Genomic DNA, 22,440 nt, shown 5'->3' with positions numbered 1-22,440 from the left:
AATGAATTTGATCATGATTAAATAAAAAATATGATATTATACTATTCATAATTAAATATTTATTGGTCCTGTGAGGTATGAGGTGAACTCAGATTAAGACCTCATCTGCAAATGACAGAGAAGACAAAGGAAAAAAGTGATGAGGGCCTACACACGTGAACTGTGAAAACAATCAGAGTACAGAACATACCATATGGCAGCTGGATTGAGAATGTAGTTCTATGGAACTTGTTCTACAAATTGGATATGAAATCAAATGTCCTTTTCTAAGACCAGAGTTGCTTAGGTCAGTATACTAAATCATCCCAACGAATTGTTCTGGAACAAAATGTTCTGTAATAAAATGCCAGCAGACACCAGCTAGACGCTAGATATGGATTATAGCATTTAATTTTATAGAATACAGAGAGTAACATATGAACTTCGACTAATTTTTATTTTGGCTTATGTAGTTGAATTTTTCTCTCCTTTCTTACCAGTACTGAGATTGCATATATATCATCTTTGTGAGATTTCGCCTTAAAATCAATTAATATTTGAAAGTTGTTCAATATATACTTAAATCACACTTCAAAAAATGAGGTAGATAATGAGTTTTTGGAGATTTCATATTACCTACTTTAATTTTTAGAACGCAACTTATAAAATGTTGGACAACTTCACCTAAGATCAATTGCTTCTGAGGTGAAATCTGATATGATACCAATACCTCCTTTGTGTTGGGAAAATATCTCAAACTAGAATAGTTAAACAGTGAGTTTCTACAGTTCCACCATAAACCAGCTCCAATATGAAGCTTTAAGTTTTCTTGTATATATAATCATGTACCAAAAGATCCTGGTTTCTGGCTTACCCTCGAGGAGTTACAACTCACATTACCATTTTCCTTTTATGAATTGACATTAATTTGGATGCATAGAAGGTAGGAGTCAACAATAAGAATTATCTTACAAGTTATACCACCACCATTATCAAATGGACTCAAACAATAGTATCTGAAACAGAACATAAAGTGGCACTGCAACATTTTTGACTTAGTAATTGAAGTGACGCAAAAGTTAGAACTTTCTGCTTAGGGAATATCGCCTACCTAAGAACTATAATAGAGTTAACCAAAACTTTTGGAGAATTCTATAGCTAGAATGAAAATAGAAAAAGTGAACCATACTACAAGACAAGGAGAGGTAGGTGGGTTTTGAAGCACACATGAAAAAGAGGCCAAACCACTAACTTGTCTCTATTTTCCCTAGCGATGCATGTCTTGTGTAACTCTCTACTTTAGCTTCGAATTTTACGGGAATAATAAATACAAATTTACTTTCCTACTCTTGATTTCTTCATCCAATCCCACACACTATATTGTACATATAGTATGTATATATATATACATGTTTGAGAAAGATTGGCAAAATCACCAACAGAATGGCCACTGGGGCATGTCAAATGATGCTTCGGTGTGTCTTTGAGGGAAGTATTTCATTGCATGACATGGAGATTGAGAGAAGGCCATACCACAAAAACTGTGGCTGTGCATTGCACAACTTGAATGGCATTTGCTCCAAAGCCTGTCCTCAGAAAACATGTGTTTCATTTACCAAGGAAACATCATGGACTGAATGTTCCATGTATACAACAACTTCCAAGTTTTCTTCACAATCTTTTCTTTCTAAAACAAGACAATGAGAAACAGGGAAGGTGCCTCTGTGGCTCAGTGAAGTGAAACCACACAGTTCTTCCTAGAGTGCTTTTGAAGGGAATGGCTACAAAGTGACAAAGTTGTTTTGTTTGTTAGTTGTGTTTCCAAGCCATTGATACTTCTAATGGTAATAATAGACCAATCAAGGAGTATGTGCAAGAGTTCTTTCATGCAGCATTTTTTATTTTCTTAACTGTGTTCAATTTCATGCAAACTTTGCTTTTTCTTGCTTTCTGAAATCACACTGCAATGCAATTACTATAAATCAATGTTCATGACTTCATTGGTGCATTGTACACAAACCCAAAGAAACACCTTTTAATCTATTTTAATTTCTCCTACCAAATATTATTAGTGAGTGGTGATTTGTTACCTAGGGCAGGAGGGAAAGCATAAACAAATGTGCATATTGTATATAAAAAAAATAATAAACTTGCAATTTTGTAAAACATTATATATTTTGTTATATCAAGTGAATAATATAGATTTATAATAAATCCTTATCCTGTTGTTATTTAATTTGGTAATATTTTTTTACTTAATTAAATTTTAAGTATATCATAAATTAAAATATTGTTAATTGAGTTTCAATTAAAAAATTTGGTTTTTATTTTTTATTTTAATTTAAGTATATTGTGTTCAATTTTTTCCATTGACGTGATGATTATTTTTATCTTTCTGTCTTCAATTTAACTTTGCAACGGATTAATTAATTTTTTTTTCTCTCTTGTAATTGTAACTCACCAATGAACTCGTTCTCCCCTCTTTTATGTATTTTTATTTTACTAAACGTCTAGACATTCAACTTTATTTATTATAATCTTTTTCTTTATTTCAACTTATTTATTTTTTATTCATTTTCTCTAAATCAAACATAAGGCATCACATCAATGTAAAAGACGAGATGATGGAAAATAGAAAAAAAATAGAAGAAAAGAAAAGTTTCTTTTAACAATTAAATAGTAAATAACATATATTTCACAATCAATTATAATAATATAATAATATTTTAATTAAAAAATAAAATAAATATAATTAAAATAATAATTTATGAGGTGTATCTAATTTACATGTGTGTTAAAGGATCACCACCAAAAAAAAGTGATACATATACAAATCTAAAATCTAAAGTTTAAGAATTGATATTAATATATTTCCAGTCTCAATATTAACAAAATAAATAAAATTATTAACAATTGATAAAATCATTTTCTTTCCCTTCATTCTCTTTTTAATCAAATTACTTTTCTTTCAATTCACTATTTTTTTTTTCTTTTAGTCTCTCTCAATTTATTTTTTTCTTTATCAAATAGTGCATATAACATACAGGCGGCATATGAATAATTTTAATTCAATAATAATATATTAAATCTGCAAAACATTCCATATTTTATTTAAATTAAAGACTATTTTTCTATCCTGCATATTTTCTGCTAAGAAACAGGATTTTTTTTTATTTACCATACACAATTGTTGAAAAAGAGTCAAATGATATTATATTTGAGTAAAATTCTTTCTAATATTTGTAAAAGGACATTTTAAAACAAAATATATTTTTATCAGTTAAAATTAACTTATACCTGAATTAAAAATTATTTGAATTAAGACTTTGACGGTTTCCAGTTAAAAAAGAGAAAACAAACTTAAGATTGGTACCATAGATTATAGGGACTATTCATTGTATGACAAAACATGTACAATATCAAACTTATATGCAATATTATATGCTTCTTGTTCTCTCTACTTTGGCTAGATAGAAAATTTTATGAAAAGGTAATTACTTAATGAATTTAAAATATTTTATGATAAAATATATTTTTTAGATAAAAAAATTTGAAATTTTATAGTATTATTAGATTAGTTAGACTATTTAAATTAAATCGTTTTAAATTTTATAAAAAAGTGAAAATTCTATTTTATGATTAAATTGTTATGATTATTAAATAATGCATTTGTATATGTGTTTTTCTTCTATGTTATAACCATGAGTCTTCATCTTTTTTATATTAGACATTCTATATTAGATGCAATATTTTTTATGTTCAACATGTATACATTTTTTTATTCTTTTTCCTAGATGTTCTTTGAGTTTGTCTCACATATTAGACATGAATGTGGTTCAAAAATAACCCGATACCCTTTGTCACATTTTTTACTATATTGTACTTCAAACCTTATATACATAGTACATCTTTGATGATAATAGAATTTTGATCATCCCTTTGCCAAAAATCCTCCCTTTATTAGTGTCACCATAGGTGACATGTCCTTCATGCTTAAGTTGCATTTCAACAAATTTGGATACATCTCTTGTCAAATGCTTTGAACAATCTTTGTTAAGATATCATAATTGTTTTTGGTTGTCAAAGAAACCTACAAAATAGTTTTAAAGAACAAATTTTGGTTTCCTTATTAATGTAATTTGGGTCTAATACTTTTAATGATACTCTTAGGTATTCACCTAACTATCCCATTATTTTTTATTCGACATGTTCTATTGGTATGACCCATTTTCAAACAGTAGAAGTAGGTAACAAATGGTGTGGACCGTGTTTTACTATATCTAAAGAAACTTTTGTATTGTTTGGTTTTGTTTCTAAATTCTGATTTGTACCCTAAACCAGTCTTTCCAAAAACACAGTTTTGTGTTCCAAGTAATGTTTTCAGATATTTTAAATTGTAAAAACGGTTTTGATTAAAGCTAAAATTGTTATATTTAACCGATTAAAACTTTAAATTAATATGTTAATTTCCCTAAAAAGTAAAAATGAATTAAGTCAATGTTTTAATTTTATTAAAACTACATTCTTATTCTTTTCTAAATCAAAAGGATTTAAGTTTATGATAAAAGATACTCCTCATATTAAAACTTTTTTGAACTTTTGAAAATTGTAAGTGTATGCTCATAAGTCTATGACAAAATGTGTATATATTGAAGCAACCCGGCTGCGAGGATGAAACAAACGTCGATCCTGCGTACATACCGTTGTTCAGATATATGCCTATATTACTAGAAAAACTATCATCATCTGACTTGTTCATATTAGGTTTTAACAATCATTTTAGGGTATTGTCTTGTTTAGAAACCTAACTTTATGAGAGTTGTCACCCAAAACAAAATATGCATCATAATTGTAACAGTGTTCGGTTTTGAAGGATGTGTTCCATCTACATGAACAATAACTTGGCAATGCTTGGTGTTTGGTAAAACAAAAGGTTGCAACTGATTTTAATTACCATCTTTCGTGTGTTCCTGATCCCAATGCAAGTTACCTCCTAGTAATATAACATCAAACACTAGTTACTCAGCAGAAACTACAAACATACACTACAAAAAAAATAACTTAATGGGGGTTATATTTGGTGTTTCCGACGGTTTTAACCCTCGTTAAGTGCGTTACCCGCAGTTTGCTTTTCCCTTGAAAGATCCAGCGTCATTATTTCCGGCGATTTAAAACCCCCCGCTATTCTCGACGATTTGAAAACTCTCGCTATTCCCGACAATTTGAAAACTCCCGCTATTCCCGGCGGTTTGAAAAGCCCCGCTATTCCCGAAGGTTTGAAAACCCCCGCTATTCTCGGCAATTTGAAAACCCCCACTATTCCTAGCGGTTTGAAAACCCCGTTAATTTTAGGATGTGCATATATAAAAATGTAGGTGTCAAATAATAAAAATGATAAACCAAAATAGTCCAACGGTTTTCCTCTACAAATCATGTTGTTAAATAAACTTGTTATGTACACTTAGATAATATCATTCTAATAAGGAAGTTGTAATACTTATGCTATTGTTTAAATAATATCACAATAATTTTACATAATCAACTTTTTTTTCTAAATTTTAGTAACTACACATTCTTTTTCGACCTTAATCTATCAAAATTTTAATTTAGATTTCTAGATCGTAGTGAAAAATGCTAACATTATACCTATTTTATACTTTTTATTTATACAATTGAAACTTAATGGTCACGACAATAATACCTTAAAATTTCCAAATGAAAATGGGGATAAAAACACTACAAGAAAATCATGAAATAGAAACCAATTTCTAGAAACCAAAATAATTAGTTACAATAGATAAAAATACAGTAGATTGCAGAAAGCCACATAATGGGCCAATGACTATGAAATGAATGTTAAAAGCAAAACAGTCAACAGTTGCGAAAAATATGTTAGCATGCCAACCAAAAAATAATGAAATACAGAAAAAATAAGAATCAAAACTATACCTTCACAGATTATATTTGTAGAAAATAGGAGATACAGGACACGCAAGATGGTAGATATCTACACAAGAATCATAATGATAATGTGCATCAGCATTATCAATTTTCAGACATTATAAATATAATATACAAAGTAAACTAAGATATCATTATAATGTCACTCGGGAATAACATACATCTAAAACATAACTGTTGAATTTGGTTGTGTAGAGCTTTTGTAGATAGAAGGATCATTTGAAGCCTTCAAACTTTTAATATAAATCACTTCCCATCCTTCGATCTATCATGAGAACAATAATTTATTGTATAAGATAGTTGAATAGTGAACAAAATCATATTCTACCATGACGAATCAATTGAAATTTGGGATGATCCGTCCATTTTTTGAGATTATCCGATTCAGTGAAGTAGTTATGGACAAGAATGACCTGATTAGAAGTTATGTCAACAAAATAAACTTTTAAAAATCATAATAAACAAATTATCTAACCTCATTTTTTTCTTATTCCATCAATCTATCAACTAGAATCAATGAATCGAGCTCCTCCCAAAATCAAGATTCTCAACTATTGTCAAAAATAAAAGAAATGTTAGTGAAACAAGATATGTTTAGGGTTCTTTATGGCAAAATCCTTGTTTATAATCACACAACAAATTTCAATCAACACTGGTAAGATACTACCATACATATACATATTTCCCAGCCGAACCGGTAAAAACTTCTGCTACGAAAAAAGGTTGTGATAAGAAACGTAACCTCATTTTTTTCTTATTCCATCAATCTATCAACTAGAATCAATGAATCGAGCTCCTCCCAAAATCAAGATTCTCAACTATTGTCAAAAATAAAAGAAATGTTAGTGAAACAAGATATGTTTAGGGTTCTTTATGGCAAAATCCTTGTTTATAATCACACAACAAATTTCAATCAACACTGGTAAGATACTACCATACATATACTTCTGAATCAAAGGTATACAAGAAAATACATAAATGAAAAAAAAAACAACTTAATTTCACTGATCATTCATTATATTTGTTTTGATCACATTTAAAAAAGGTGAAAACAATATACCATTGAATACAAAAAAAACTATTCTCCCATGTTAATTGACAACAAATCTTAATTGTTGCTGATAAAAAAAAAAACAAATCTTAATTGTACGAGAAACGTAACAAAAAGAACAACAACATGAAAACCGACTGTGCATTTGGAGATGTATTGAAGTTAAAAGGGAGAAATTTGAGAGAAACATTAGAGAATCCTAAGATGTCGTCAGAGGATAGTCTTGAAGACATGTTACAAACGCACAACCGATGAGAACCAAACCTAAATCAATTTCCTTTTCAAGACAATTCTTCACCCTCCGTGATAGTCTCTCTGCATTTGTTTCTTTCTTCGTCGATGCTCCTTATTTATATATACAATTTATAAGAGTAAAACTTTTTTTTAAGAAATTTTTTTAGGAGTTAATACTAAAACATAAAATTATTGTAATTTACTAAGTAATTATGAGGGATTTAGAAAATCTCAGTGTCTTAGTAGAGATTATTATAACTTTTACTAATAAATCCCTCTCTTAAAATCGTTGTGATACTTCATCATATCTTAATAAAATGCATATTAAACCATAACACAAAAACATGTTAAAGACAAGTCAATGTAACTTTCAACTATTCATGAAAATGTTGACAATATTCCACTAGAATACTTGCACTAACAAATTCAGCATATTAAAAAATACGTTAAGTTCGTAATAACTTAGTTAAATTTAACACTCCTTCTCCTCTATGTATGTTGCACTTAAATATAAGAAATCAATTGATTATGTGCGGGAACTTAAAAAAAAAATTTATTTATTTAAGGATATAATCTTTAGGAAGAAATATTTAGAAAATAAAATAAAATTGAGATTAGTAAAAGAAATAGTATTAACTGATTTAATGGGTACATCCAAATTCCCTTAATTAAGTTTTTTTCACATTCTTTTTATGAACTTGAATAGAGAATTTATGATTTGTTTTTCACATTCTTTTTATGAACTTGAAAAAATAGAAAAATTATGATATTCTTTTTATGAACTTGAAAGAATAGAAAATTTATGATATGTTTTTGGACTTACCCTAACTAATGCACATATATGTACGTCATCAAATCTAATTTTCAAATATGTTTTTACTCGTTCTGCCTTCACTCTCATTATACGTGCAACTGTGCTACTGTGAATTAATTAAGGTTAGGGTACTGAAAAACTCCCAGTGTCCAAGGCTTGGTTATTTTACAGGCTTATGGTGAAGTTTTATCATATAAAGTCACTTGTGAATCTATTTCTTGTCCATATAAGCAAGCAAAAATGGATTGTGTTAATGATCAAATATGCATTTGAACTCTTACAATATGTGTGTTCAAATTTGTACTAAAATAAAATTTGTTATTATATACATACAAATCCGTAGGAAAGAAATTAAATATTTTAATTTTAATTTTCTTTTTTTTTTATCTTTTTTCATTAACTAAAGAAACTTTAATCACTACATCAAACAAATTCTTTTATCATATTATAATTTATTATACTTATTATTATTATTATTAATATCATTAATAATATAAATATTAATATCATTAATATTATTAATATTTTGAATACTTTGAATATTATAAATATTATTAAATATTATTAATATTATAAATATTATTAAATATTACTAATATTATTATATATTATTAATATAATAAATATTATTAATATTATTAATATAATAAATATTATTAATATTATAAATATTATAAATATTATTAATATTATAAATATTATAAATATTATTAATATTATAAATATTAATATTATTATTATTACTAATAATATTATTAAATGATTAATATTAATATTAATATTATCAGTAATATTTATATTGTTATTATTATCATTATTAAAAATATTTTGTATGTAATACTTTATATACGGATACTACAATCCGTATGTAAATTTTTTTTATAATTTTAATATTATAATTTTTTATTTAATTAAATTAAAGAAAATAATTAAACTCAAATTACTTTTCTAATTTAATTTTAACAACGTAATAAATCTTAAAATTAATTCAATTCTCTATAACCTTTTTTTATATATTTTTTATTTTAGTTTCTTCATTGCTTTTAATTCCCATCAAGAACTATATGAATCCAAATTCGTATGTAACGCTCACTTTATATATGGATCTAAATCCGTGTGTAAAAATCAGTATGTAACATTTACTTTACATACGGATCTAGATTCGTATGAAAAAAATTCATATTTAATGTTCACTTTACAAACGGATCTGAATCCGTATGTAACGCTTACTTTACATACGGATACAAATCCGTATGTAAAAATTCGTATGTAATGCTTACTTTACATACGGATCCAGATCCGTATGTAAAAATTCGTACGTAACGCTGACTTTACATATAGATCCAAAATTCGTATGTAATGCTCACTTTACATACGGAGATCCGTATGTAAAGTGAGCATTACTTGTGAATTTTTACATACGGATTTGGATTCTATTTAAAGTCAGCATTATATACGGGTTTGAATCCGTATATAATAATCGGTATGTAAATAGCAATTCATGAATAATGTAAGCAATATGATTTTCAACTATTCATGAATATGTTGACAATATCTTCTTCCACTAGGATACTTAGTAAATGCACTAACAACATTACAAGAAATATGGTAATCAAAATTAGCTGCAACCTTTTGTTTTGGCGGACACCAAGCAATGCCAAGTTACTCTTTAAGTAGATGAAACACCTCCTTCAAACCGAACACTGTGATACAAATTTTGTTTTGGGCGACAACTCTCGTAAAGGTTTAGGTTTAGTATAATGAATTCACTTGTTTAAAAAAACGATTCTAATTTTTTTTATAGTGACTCTCCCTTTTAAATTAGTACAGATGGTAATGATAAAGTATAAGAGATAAATAAAAAGAGAAACACACTATTTTTTTTATACGGGTTCGTTTCACACAATATATTATATTTAGTTTTCAATCAACAAATTAAGTTTCACTAAGTAAACTAGTGTTGTGAAGTACAACACGAGTATTCTTTAGGCAAATAGTCATTATTGGCTAACCTCTTGAGTATTGTTTGGGCTCGCGGACACTCCTAGCTAACCCCTTGAGCATTGTTTGGACTCGTAGTCACTCCTAACTAATCCCTTGAATATTGTCTAGACGTGTAGTCACTCCTGACTAACCCCTTAAGTATTGTTTGAATCATAAATACTCCTAGTTAAAACTAAGTATTATTTGGATCTAGTCGCTCTTAAACTTAAAAAATGAGTATTCTTTGAACCCAACCACTCATGGCTAAAATTAAGTATTCTTTGAACTCCTAAGAAAAAATTGAGTATTATTTGGATGTTACTCCTAGCTAAAACTGAGTATTTTTTTAACCCAACCACCCATGGCTAAAATTAAGTATTCTTTGAACTCCTAAGTAAAAATTGAGTATTATTTTTCAAACAGCCACTACTGGTTAAGATAGGTAAATTATATAAGTGATCACAAATCAAAGGGTTGCTCACTAAAGAGTGATAACGTCTTTCAACTTTTAACAGATACAAGATTATGCTTTGTCTTCTAGTTTGCTGAGTGAACATAAACAATATTTTATAATTCTTTTTGAGGCACAAAACATCTAGACAAAATTTCAGCACTATGCAACACAGTCTCTTGTTTTAGTTCTTTTTGGTGAATGACTTTAAATAGGCATTGAAGAACGTAACAGTTATAAATGAGTTTCTGATCGTCTGTCATCTGATGAGATTAATTGTGAAGGTTGCATTAAATGCACTTTATGCAATATTATATGCACTTAAAGCAACATTAATTGTTGTTTTCTTCTTTACTTAACATCCTAGTGGCTGGATGTCCTTATCTCTTCTTGAAGAGTGTGTCTTTGCTTGATTTTGTCTAAAGAGCATAGCCATACAAAGCATCTAGTGTTTTCATAGTTGACAATGCCAACATTAAGGAGTTGTTGAAAAAAATAATAATTTTAACTCTTAATCTAATAAATCATTGATGTGACTTGTGCTTAAACAAATCTTTTTGACAAACGAAAGTAACAAACATGCATAAAAACATGTACAAGGTTAGCTTAAATCCACGTCTATGTCAAATTCCTATAAGATGTAAGATAAAACTGTACATTATTATATTATTTATTAGATGAAACACTTTTGTTTTATATAATTTATTTTTCGAACTTTATACTATCATCTTATATATCAATCATAACAATGTTTATACTTAGTTTTTTTTTATCAGTTCATATTTAGTTGTTTAACAAAATTCATAGAAGTTAAACTTTTTCCTAACACGTGGCAAGATGAAAAAAACCCATGGAAAGAAAAAAAAAAATAATGCCTATTTATTCATGTAATTTAGATGTAAAAGATTTATTTGAATAAGCATCTATAAGTTTTTTTAAGAAAAAAAAATATAAAAAAATGAAATAAGAAATTTATATATATATATATATATATTTGTTTTATGATATATGTTAACAAAGAACTCATTTGAATTTGATACCATGAATGTTAGAGATTGACTAAGAAGATTAATAAAGGTTCAAGGGTTAAATTTGATCACCTCAGTTCACCTTTGATTGGGATCTGAACAAGACTCTCTAGTGGAAAACCTTTCCCAACCAACTCATTTCTTTCCCTTTACCTCTCATAACTACTAACCACAAAACCTTGCATCAATGTGTCAGCATGTTGTTGCAAACATTCACTTCATCGTCACGACAACACTAAACCCTAAACCTCTTCATTGGTTCTTTAAGTTTATGTCTTTTTTTTTCATTTTTATCAAATTTCTTTCCAATCTTGCCTCCACATGACTAACTTTTTCATGCGTGGGGATACTTTAGGCTCACTACTTTGTTGATTGACCCACTTTTATTAGAAAGGGTTTTAGAGTTACATTTTCATCTCTCTACTCATGCTAATCATCAAGTTCAAGCTCTTTTCAAAAGTTGTGCAATAGAGTTATTGGATTTACCAAAAAATTGAGTCTTAACTGTTTGCTCTTACTAAATTAGCTGAGTCCAAAATTCAAAAGTCAATTGAATGTGCTCCATCCCTACAACAACAATCTCAGTACCTTTCACCACCACCTTGCCCCACTCCAACCCAATCCATCACTTTCTCCAATTCACCCTTATCTATAAATTATACCTATCCTTTCAAAATTACATTTCACTGCTCATTTTTTTTCTTCTAAGAATTATAATATTTGCAAAATTGGATTTTTATTTCAAAAGACCAAGAAATGAACGAAAGGGCACAACGAATTTCACTCAATTTTTAGTTGTCCCTTTTTACATTTTCTTTACCTTTGGAGTGCCTTCTATATATATCAAAATTACTTTTCTGATCATCCAAACACCATTGCCTTATCAATTAGTGCAAATACTTCCTTTTGATTATGCAGTAGATGGATCAGGGAATGAAATGAAACCGAAGATGATGAGGAAATGAAGAGACACTGCCTTTAATGGAACAGTGGAATTTAAGGCTGGTCAGTTTCTTGATCATTCATGGTCTCTTTGGTTAAAAGGGCTTATTTTTATAAATGAATAAATGTGCAGAAAGAAATAAAAAAATAAACAAAAATTTCAATATTATTAATCAATTCATATTTATATTATAATAAATAAGTATAATTAATTATATAATATATTGTTTCCTCATTCTCTTATTAACTGTTTCACTCATGCAATTTGACGTGATTATGTAGTTTCTAGCTATTTGTCTAGTTTCAAGAAGTACTGAGAATTCGTAAATGTTAAAGTTTTTGTATTCTCAGTTCGGCAGCATGACCACTGCATTGTAACAGTCACATTTTTTTCATTTTTATATCATGTCAAGAGCAAAACAAACAATTAAAAGCAGAAGAAGATGGAAAAAAATTTGATGTAGGTGAGAGAAAAAAAATAGATGTTTTGTTTTTTAAAAATGAGAATGAATAGGTAAAAAGAAAGAAATGGTGTTGTTTGAATGGGTGATGAAGTAATGATAACATGGATGCATGCACCAGTGGCAATGACCATGCTTGCGGGGTCCACAGGATGCATGGTTAAAATAGGGCATGTGTACGAACCTGATTCACTCCCACTTTATTTCGCACTCCCAAATCTTGGAACACACAGGTAATAGTTGAGTGGTCCATGAATCCTGGGCGTGACGCGTGTCAGTCGTGGGTGCTGAGGTCGCTGTCGGGTTGGGTAGTGGCTAGCCCAAGTTCAGGAACGCCAATGTCCACTCTGCCCGGTGTGGGCCTCATGCACACTGCCACTACCGCACCCTCTGGGACCCCTGACACCGACCCATTCCACATCAAAATTAAAACATAAACAAACGCAGTCTCTTTTTTTTTTCCTCAGCTTCTCACTGCTTTTCGATTCAAGAGATCATTAGCATGGATGGAAACTGGAAAAGCACCTTGTCACTTCCACCCATCAAAACTTTTCCCAAACCTCATTCATTTTTAAACTTCACACTTTATTCAAAAGGAAAATGCTGCAATATCAAAATTATTCCTATAATAGGGCTAATCTTTTTTCTAGTCAATGCACCAAATACAAATAATGGATCACAAATAACTAACCTTTAGATATTTACCTCTAAGAGATTCTATTGTTTGGTCTGTTGTTGACTCCATCAGTTCCAACTTGTTCTTCAAATAACAGTAAAAGTAGAGCTTCTTTGTCAGGGTCTAATTCAACTACAACTTGGTCCTTTCTGACAATTTCAATAGGATTAAGGTGGTATATAGCTTTTGGTTTTGAACTAGGAAATATCAACTGTTATGTGATCAATTCAATAACCCTTGCTCTAACAAAGGGACTGTCACGGACTTTATCCAATGAAATTGATTTGAATTAAGTATTGTACTCTTTATCAAATCATTACCTCTCTCTTTCATCTTAAATGAACAAAATCTCCTTTTCTTTACCATTAAAAATACCCTTCGTTAACCCCAAACGTTCTCAGAAAAAGGAAATGCATAAACTAATTTGGGAAAGATAATTTACTTGGCAAACAGAGTGAGTGAGTACCCTGTTGATACTGTGTTAATTAATTTTTAAAAAAAGTAGAGTGAGGACATTATTTTGATAGGTGCAATTTAATACTAAAGAAATGTCATGTAGCTGCCTCCCACATCGACCAGTGATCAATTTTTTATCCATCTTTGTCTTTATTATTACATGAAAGCTCCAATGAGTATTATCCACAAATCTCTCCACGTTATTGTTAATCCCACCGTTGGATCTTCCCCAATCCTCGATATGTGCGTCGACCTTTCCAAAAGTCTTTCCATAAAAAGTGCTTTTCCAAACTTCTTCTTCCTTCTTCCCCTTCTCTCTCACCCTTTCTTCTTCACCGCACTTCTCACTCACCACCTTCAACAACAACACCAAACAACACAACCAACCCTTCTCCTTCCAAACCCGCCGTTTCTCTTTCTCCCTCACTTCGATCGACAGACAAAGCCACCAAACCACTGAAATGTAGCGAGAAGAAAAAAAAACAGCGGCGCAGATTCGGTTAACTATGGCTTTCCACGACCATCTCCAGCACGAAATAGCGTTCCAGCGTTTCACGGAGGAGCAAGAGCTGAGCGAGGGAAGAGACATGCAGCAGAGGCTCCCGGCGACATGGCTCAACAACGTGAACGCGGCGCAGCAGCGGCAGCAGAATTTCCTCGACAGCGCGGCCGAGAAAAGCGCGGATCGGAACCGGGGCGAAAGCAATTGCGAATCGGAGGATTTAAGGGAATACAAAGCGGACATTCTTGGGCACCCTCTCTACGATCAACTGCTATCAGCGCACGTGTCGTGCCTCAGGATTGCCACGCCGGTCGACCAGCTTCCCAGGATCGACGCGCAGCTTCAGCAGTCGCAGCGCGTGGTGGAAAAGTACTCTGCACTCGCGAATAACGGGGTGGTCGATGAGAAGGAGCTTGATCAGTTCATGGTTTGTGCTTGTTTGTTTATCTCTTTTCTTTCTCCTTCTTAAATTAACAAACCTACCTTTTGTTTTCTTTGTACTTCAATTCTGTGTGTTTTCTTGTCGCACCTCTTTAACCCACTCTCCAGGAGTACTTCTACTTCTAAGAATCTTAATTTCATTGAATTCCTCACTTGAATAAATCATTAGGTAATAAATTTCCGATTCCATAGTCTCAATTAACTTAACTTCTATGTATTTAACTTTATTAATTCTGAAAAGAACATTAAATCATGTATGGTCTGAGTGGATTTAATTATTTCTTATCTTTCTGATTTAGGGAATAATTTTTTTTATTATGGTCATGCTGGTTTTGTTAAATCATAAATTTTCATGTTAAGGTTTTGTGGACAAGCTAACCCATAAGCAGAAATCAGAAAACGAATAATAAGAATGATGATGATGAAGATATTGGGAATGATGGTTTTAGAAGTTTGATTTTGGATGGATGGTGGTACGAGGCATTATTTGGTGAATCTGATTTGTCATGGAGTGGCTCGGCTTGAGGGTTCTCGTGCTGCTGCTTCCTACAATGACCTTTAGGAGTGCTTTATGGAATCTTTTCTGTTAATGCTGTCATGATCTTCCCACTTGTTCACATACTCTTTTTTTTTTTTTCCTTTCCCCTTTTTGCTAAACTTTGATGGTTCAGTTCTTGAATTCTTATGGAATATGTTCTGAGCCAAAGTTGAAGCTCTCATCAAGTTTTCTCAACCTTTACTTCCTCATTAATGTACGTTTCTGGCTTCGCCAAGTACAATAATGAGGGAATACGGAGTTTGGTGATTCTGTACGTATCAACTGAACGTAGTGTTTGTCCGGTAGTGTGTGGTAGAATCAACTATACTTAAGTTGGTGATTTTCAACTTTGATTCTGACTTGATATTTACTTTACATACAATGATTGGAGTGATGCAAAATATGTAGTACACTATGTTTATATGATGGAAATGTTAATCATTCTAATTAATAACAATGCTGCGGGTTTATCTGAACTATTTAATATTTATTATCCTTTGCGGTTCTTGTAGTCTTTTCTTAGTTGTAAATTATCTGGAGCTCCTTTTTTGAGTTTTGCTGGTATTTGTTTTGTTGCAGACCCATTATGTTCTTTTGCTCTGTGCATTTAAAGAACAACTGCAACAGCATGTCCGTGTTCATGCCATGGAGGCAGTGATGGCTTGTTGGGATCTGGAGCAGTCTCTGCAAAGCTTGACAGGTAAATTTTCAGCATCTTTCCTTGCTCCCTAGATGTTACCCTGTCTTTTGTACTCATTATTATTCTCTTCCTAAACAAAAACAAGGAGAGAGAAAATTAATTAATTAATTAATTGATGAAAAAGAAAATTAAAAGAACTGATTGCAGACCACACACTGCCCCTCCTCCGAAACTTTCACTGCATTCATTGAAAAAAAAAATGTAAGCTGGAAGGAGAGAGATAATAAAAACAAAACTCAGGTAAGATTTAAATAGAAAAAACATGAAAAAAATAACAAGAGAATGAGAAGAAGATGATATTAAAGAAAAAAAGTAAATGCATATTTACAAAAGTTGAGCTAGATAATACTTGGTGTACTTACACACTTCATTGAACTTATTTAAAAACAATTTTATTTTAGTTAATTTTTAGAATAATTTGTTATTATTTCAAGGTATCACGTTAAATTGAATATGAGTTTAATTATATTTGGGCTGAATGACATGAGAGATCTTACTATTCTTTAATTTTTAATTAGGAATTTTAAAGTACAAAATAATATTAAGTAAAACTACATATGTATATATACTAGGTACATATGAATTAAACCGATTTTTTTTTAGAATAATTAATAATTCAAAAGTATGAATAAATAATTTATCACTTTAATATTTAAAGTAAGAAAAGAAAAAGAATTTAAAATTTTAAAAATAAAAAATAAAAAATTGTAAATTTAATACATTAAAAATTATTATGAATTAACTCATAATGAATGAATGATTGATCTCATATACATTGCAGCTGAAAACTCAATCAACAAATTCAGATTTTTTTAGAGTAATAGTAGGATATTATCATATTATAGAAAAGAATACCATTTTTTTTTTTAAATAATGACCTGTCACAGTTAATTATTAGGAGATATTACTTTATAACAATATAAAAGATATCCACATCCAACTCTCATGTCCACATATCTTCTCAAACATTAAAGATATAAAAGTGCCCAAATATTAAGAAGTTAAAATTAACAGTTGAAAGGTGGAGTTAAGTATTTTGTTGTAGAATAGAAGAGTGATGGAGAAATGACGAAGAACCAAAGGTTGAGGCTGTCCTTACTCAGATCTCAGAGTGGAGGGGCTGCTTGAATAATTGATGACAGTGAAGGAAAAATGAGTGGGTAAAATGAATGGAGAAAAAAAATACAAAACTTGATAAAAGAAATAGCATATTAATCTTTGGGAAAAGGAAAAACTAAAGGAATAATAATTTGACAAAATAAAATGTTCTCATTCCTCCCACTCATGAAAGTGGGACTAGTGGCACTGTGGATGATATTTTTTTTCTTCTTTCATAAACTTTCATTGAATTTAACTTTTAATTTTATAAATATTAGACTTTAAAAAGTCTTTACATAAGATAAAGTGTTAAAAAGTATTACTATATACAAAAATATTAAATATAAAAATAAATTGTATATTAACCTTTTATTTTAGTCATAGTTTAAAAAATGTAAGTCAAATAAAATTAATTTTGTTCATTAACTAAACGTGAGAGAAAAAAATATTTTCTTTTGGTGAAAAAGTATTGTAATCTTTGATTGTATTATTCAATAGAAGTTAAATTAATGAAATGGAAAGAAGAATAAAAATGTTCTTATTTGCTGGTGTTGAATTTGAAACCACATAAAATTTTAGTAAGAGATCTACAAATATGACTGCTGTAATGGTAAGTTTACCCTAGTCTTTTGTTAATACATTATGATTTAAAAATAGTATTTTCATGATTGCTTTATTTGTCCCTGTCTTTTTTATTTGAAGAGATTGGATTTATTTTGAGTATGTCAAGACATAATAGATACTGCCATATACATGGTGAAATAAATCATATAAAAGATAATCAGATAAAAAAAGATATTAAACTTTTAATGTGGAAGCATATGAATACTGTTGTTGAGTTTATTTTCCCTTCCCGTCTCCAATTTAACATGCAAAACATTGATTGAGAATCGATAAAGCCCGTTTTCTACTTTTTTTCAAACAATATGCACATTTTTTACCATAACTGTGTGCTCTAAAATAGAGTTTATTAATAACCCCACAGCTTCTTCGCATGAATTAAATCACCGGTCTTCTTCGTGTATTTTCTTTGTCACTCAATTAAAACAAATAATGGTGGAAAGAACTAATAAATAAGAGTGAGAAAAGAAGAGAAGAGAATATTTTTAACCACATGTTAATTTTTAATTATTAAGAGATCGAAGGAGGAAAGAGACAAGACACAACCAACCGGGCACACGTAACTTTAATTCTTCTTCATAAGGGCCTTTCAATCAATGTAATGGAAGGAGAGATTCTCAAAATGGTGCATCCAAGTTATATTAAATGAATTGACGACACATTACTTATTAGTAATAGTTTATATCACAGTTTAGTAATTTTTGCACCTAATAATGTGATTGGCTACATAAATGGTACATGCAACTATTATTCTTAAAGGAAGTACTCCATCCGTTTCAAAAGAGTTTGGAAAAGTTAATAGTAGTATTCACTGAATAGAATCAGAAAGCAATAATAGAGCGAGATTAAAATATAAATAGTTTAATAATGAGCTCAGATTCTCTTAAAAGCTAAAAGTATCTAATACTTTTTTAAATTCTTGTGTAAAGCCATGAAGACAATATATCTTTACCACCATTGTGTATATATTTTGCGTCTTTTGATTAGTTCTAAAATCGACGTGATGACTATTGCATGTCTCATGCTTCACATGTACAACAAGGATAAATTTAATGGATGAGGATGCAGGTGTTTCTCCTGGAGAAGGTACGGGTGCAACAATGTCAGACGATGAAGATGATCAGGCAGAGAGCAATGGCAACCTATATGAAGGCACCTTCGACGGCGGCGAAACCCTTGGCTTTGGTCCTCTTGTCCCTACTGAGACTGAAAGATCCTTGATGGAAAGAGTGAGGCATGAACTGAAGCATGAATTGAAACAGGTAACTGTTAAAAGTATTCCAACCTACCCATATTTTTAACACTAATTATGTTTGGCTTCAAATGTTTTTGGGATATAAGATCTGGTTTAAAGTTGAAGTATCTTTTTTACCTTAAAAAGATATAGAAGACGACTGAATAGAGGGGATTGGAAAAAAAATAAAGTGTCGGCTATTTTTAGTTGAGAAAATATGTTTTTGGATTATGTTTTCTATTGATGTAACATTATCAAAGCTTTTATATTTTAATATTGATGAATTTGATCTTCCCTTATAACTTTAACAACATGATAATTTTTTTAAAAAAAATCTAAATCTTGTTTTATCTATGGGGATTACGAAAATGTGGGAACTTTAATCACCCTTAATGAAAGTATTAAAAAAATTAAACCATATTAGTTTTCTTCGAAGATTTTTTTAGACATAGTGTTTGGCACATTTTTTGTGAAAAAAAAAGGAGCCAAACGATGTTAAACACTACTTAAAATCGCCTTATTATCTTGTTTTACTCCCTTATAAGTGACATACAATTAAAAAGTACCAGTTTATTTTTGTCTCACGTGTTACTTTTAATTGTGAGAAGATGAGACAAGTATTTGGCTTCGCATTGTGAACACACAGTTTGTTTGTGTATCAGGGTTACAAGGAGAAGATTGTGGACATAAGAGAAGAAATTCTACGAAAGAGACGAGCAGGGAAGCTTCCAGGGGATACCACATCTCTTTTGAAAGCTTGGTGGCAAGCACATTCTAAATGGCCATACCCCACTGTAAGTTTGGACTTACATGTGAATCGTATATTATACTAAAATAAGAAGTGTAATAATACATATATATATATATATATATATATATATTTTATTTTTTATTTTTTTGTGAGCATGACGGAGTCTGTATTTTTAGGAGGAAGACAAGGCCAGATTGGTGCAGGAAACAGGGTTGCAATTAAAGCAGATAAATAATTGGTTCATAAATCAAAGGAAAAGGAACTGGCATACTAATAACCCCTCATCCTCTAGCAACACCAAAAGCAAGCGCAAGAGGTAGGTTAACTCTAGGTTCTGTCTTCCTAATGACATATATATTGTTGTCGTTAAGTTTGAAAACCCAACCTCATGCTGTGTTTTATTTTATGGATTATAATGTTTCAATTCCTGTAATTTATTCATTTATACTGTAAGTCTGTAAAGTAAAACTTTTCTTTTTATCGTGACGGCTCATTTATTGAATTCAACTGTGTTAGCGATATTATTGAATGTTAAAAAGTGGTATCACATCATTAATTAAAATACATTTTTGAATATTCTTAAAAAGTGGTATCACATCATCATTAACTCAATTTTGTCTTGTAGCTTTATATATTGATTTGTTTATTTCACACAATATTCATGCATGAGACATGTCTTCAATTTAAAAATGAGTCGTGATCCATGCATAAACCAACTTGGTTCATCAATGGATTAGATTCATGAAATAAGGATTCACTTTTAGTTGATTAATCAATTAATTTATTTAACACTATAAGTATCAGGTATTGTCTAAATCTTTAATATGATTGTGATCCATAAGCCAACTTGGCTCATCAATGGGTCAGATTAATGAAATTTAGACTCGCTTTTTCTTGAGTCAGTGTACCTAACCCGCTTCTCATATTGGGTTTAAGTTGGATTGAGAGAATTAACTTAACCTTTTCTTTAAGTCTTTTAAACCATTTAATAATCTTTTAAAAGAAAGGTTATTAAGATGGTCGTCGGTAATGGTTTACAGTACTTTAGATTTGTTAACTGTGGTTTTTATTTTATTTATTTATTTATTTTTACAATTTAAAAAAAAAATACTTATCGATTCACAGTGAGTCAAGCCAGGTTATATATAGCTCACCAAATGAAGCAACTTATTTGACTGGTTTTTTTCTCAACCTGTCATGTTGAAGTTGAGCAAGTCAAGTTCACTCAAATGTACACCTCTAATATCAGCATGGATGTTCAAAATATATCATGGGAAGAAGTAACTAATAAGTAGCATTTTATGTGGATAGGGATAATTGCATTAATAAAAACTTAAAAAATAAATTATGTATGAAGAAAAATAGGATAGCTAGAAATTTTTCTAATCTTTTATGGCTACATCTGATTGCTATTTTTGGTTGGTAGCAGTGCAGGAGAAAGCAGTAATCAGAGCTTCATGTGAATGGTGGCATATTTTGGTATTCTTCTTCTTTTATGCATGGTCGTGGGATTCTTAGATCTTACGGTTAGCGTGAACCTGAATTGATGGACTCTGGAACTAAAGGGTCATAAAATTAATCACTGTTTAGAAATAGTATTTGTTACAGAAAATTAGCCCTGTTATTGTTGTATATGAGGCTGCTGCCGCTTGATATCTGATATTGATGCACACACAATTAATCTTTTCCATTTAATGGGTAGCATGCTGATACATATATATTTTTCTGCTTCTCTGTTATTCGGTTCAAAATATCTAGTATTAAACAAATTTTATGAGAGCTTTACTAAGAAGTTTTACTATTTTATTTGTGAAACTTACAAAAAATTCATATGCGTAGTGTTTGTATCCATTCAAACGGTGCATAGTGTAAATTTATCATCTATAGCAATATATTATGAGATTTCTTCATTGTACATAATTATTTTTTGAAATTACCTTTAATTTATAAATAAGGTAACTGATTTTTCTACAACTATTCCATTGATCAACTCTTTTTTAATATCTCTTCCAAAAGACAAAGTAAATAAGATAACTTCAAAATAGATTTTAAAGAATTTATTTTTCATACTTTTTTAATTATAATATTTAATAATTATTCAGATTTTTTATATAATTTAAAAAGTTATAACACTGTGTTAATGAGGTCTGTGTTTTCAATAGTATAAATAAAAATGAAAGGCTTATTATAGGGTTAAATAGAGAAGCATGGAAGTTGCAAGAGAGGGGAGAACTTCCAATTGGGTTCCTACAAGAAAAGGATTTGGCATACATATATAAACCAAAAGGAAAAGTATTGCTCAATCCAACGCGTTTACTTTTGGAGTGGAATCCCCATATGTCTACAACTTCAAATCTTACTTTTTTTTCATCCTCAAAAAACTATGCTTTGCGTGAACAATCCAAATTCTTTTCTTCCATCTCTATCTTAAGAAAGAGGATATTGTTCAAACTAAACTTTGCCCACAAACTTTATTTTTGGTGGGTACCCTCTTCAACTACTTTTCTTTTCATATTTTG

General features: G+C 30.1%; 1 protein-coding gene across 1 annotated transcript; it reads left to right on the top strand.

Annotated features, from left to right (window-relative positions):
- The first annotated feature begins 14,217 nt into the window (after window positions 1–14,217).
- On the top strand, window positions 14,218–21,639 carry LOC137807630 (homeobox protein knotted-1-like 4). The gene is made up of 6 exons (XM_068608355.1): window positions 14,218–14,965; window positions 16,097–16,217; window positions 19,005–19,198; window positions 19,833–19,964; window positions 20,098–20,237; window positions 21,351–21,639. The coding sequence occupies exons 1-6, from the start codon at window positions 14,543–14,545 to the stop codon at window positions 21,382–21,384; spliced, it is 1,044 nt and encodes a 347-aa protein (XP_068464456.1). The 5' UTR covers window positions 14,218–14,542; the 3' UTR covers window positions 21,385–21,639.
- The last annotated feature ends 801 nt before the right edge of the window (window positions 21,640–22,440 follow it).

This window comes from Phaseolus vulgaris, chromosome 3, assembly GCF_051622355.1.
Source record: "Phaseolus vulgaris cultivar YP4 chromosome 3, ASM5162235v1, whole genome shotgun sequence".
In the NCBI taxonomy this organism is placed as follows: Eukaryota; Viridiplantae; Streptophyta; class Magnoliopsida; order Fabales; family Fabaceae; genus Phaseolus; species Phaseolus vulgaris.
Note: the sequence above shows the minus strand (reverse complement) of the source record. Positions and strands in the feature narration are given on the sequence as shown.

Excerpts from the sequence above, each read along its gene's own strand:
- LOC137807630 (XM_068608355.1), top strand. The coding sequence starts at position 14,543 with ATGGCTTTCCACGACCATCTCCAGCACGAAATAGCGTTCCAGCGTTTC. Across the intron at positions 19,199-19,832 it reads TGAAGCATGAATTGAAACAG|GGTTACAAGGAGAAGATTGT; the intron begins GTAACTGTTAAA and ends TTTGTGTATCAG. Across the intron at positions 19,965-20,097 it reads CTAAATGGCCATACCCCACT|GAGGAAGACAAGGCCAGATT; the intron begins GTAAGTTTGGAC and ends CTGTATTTTTAG.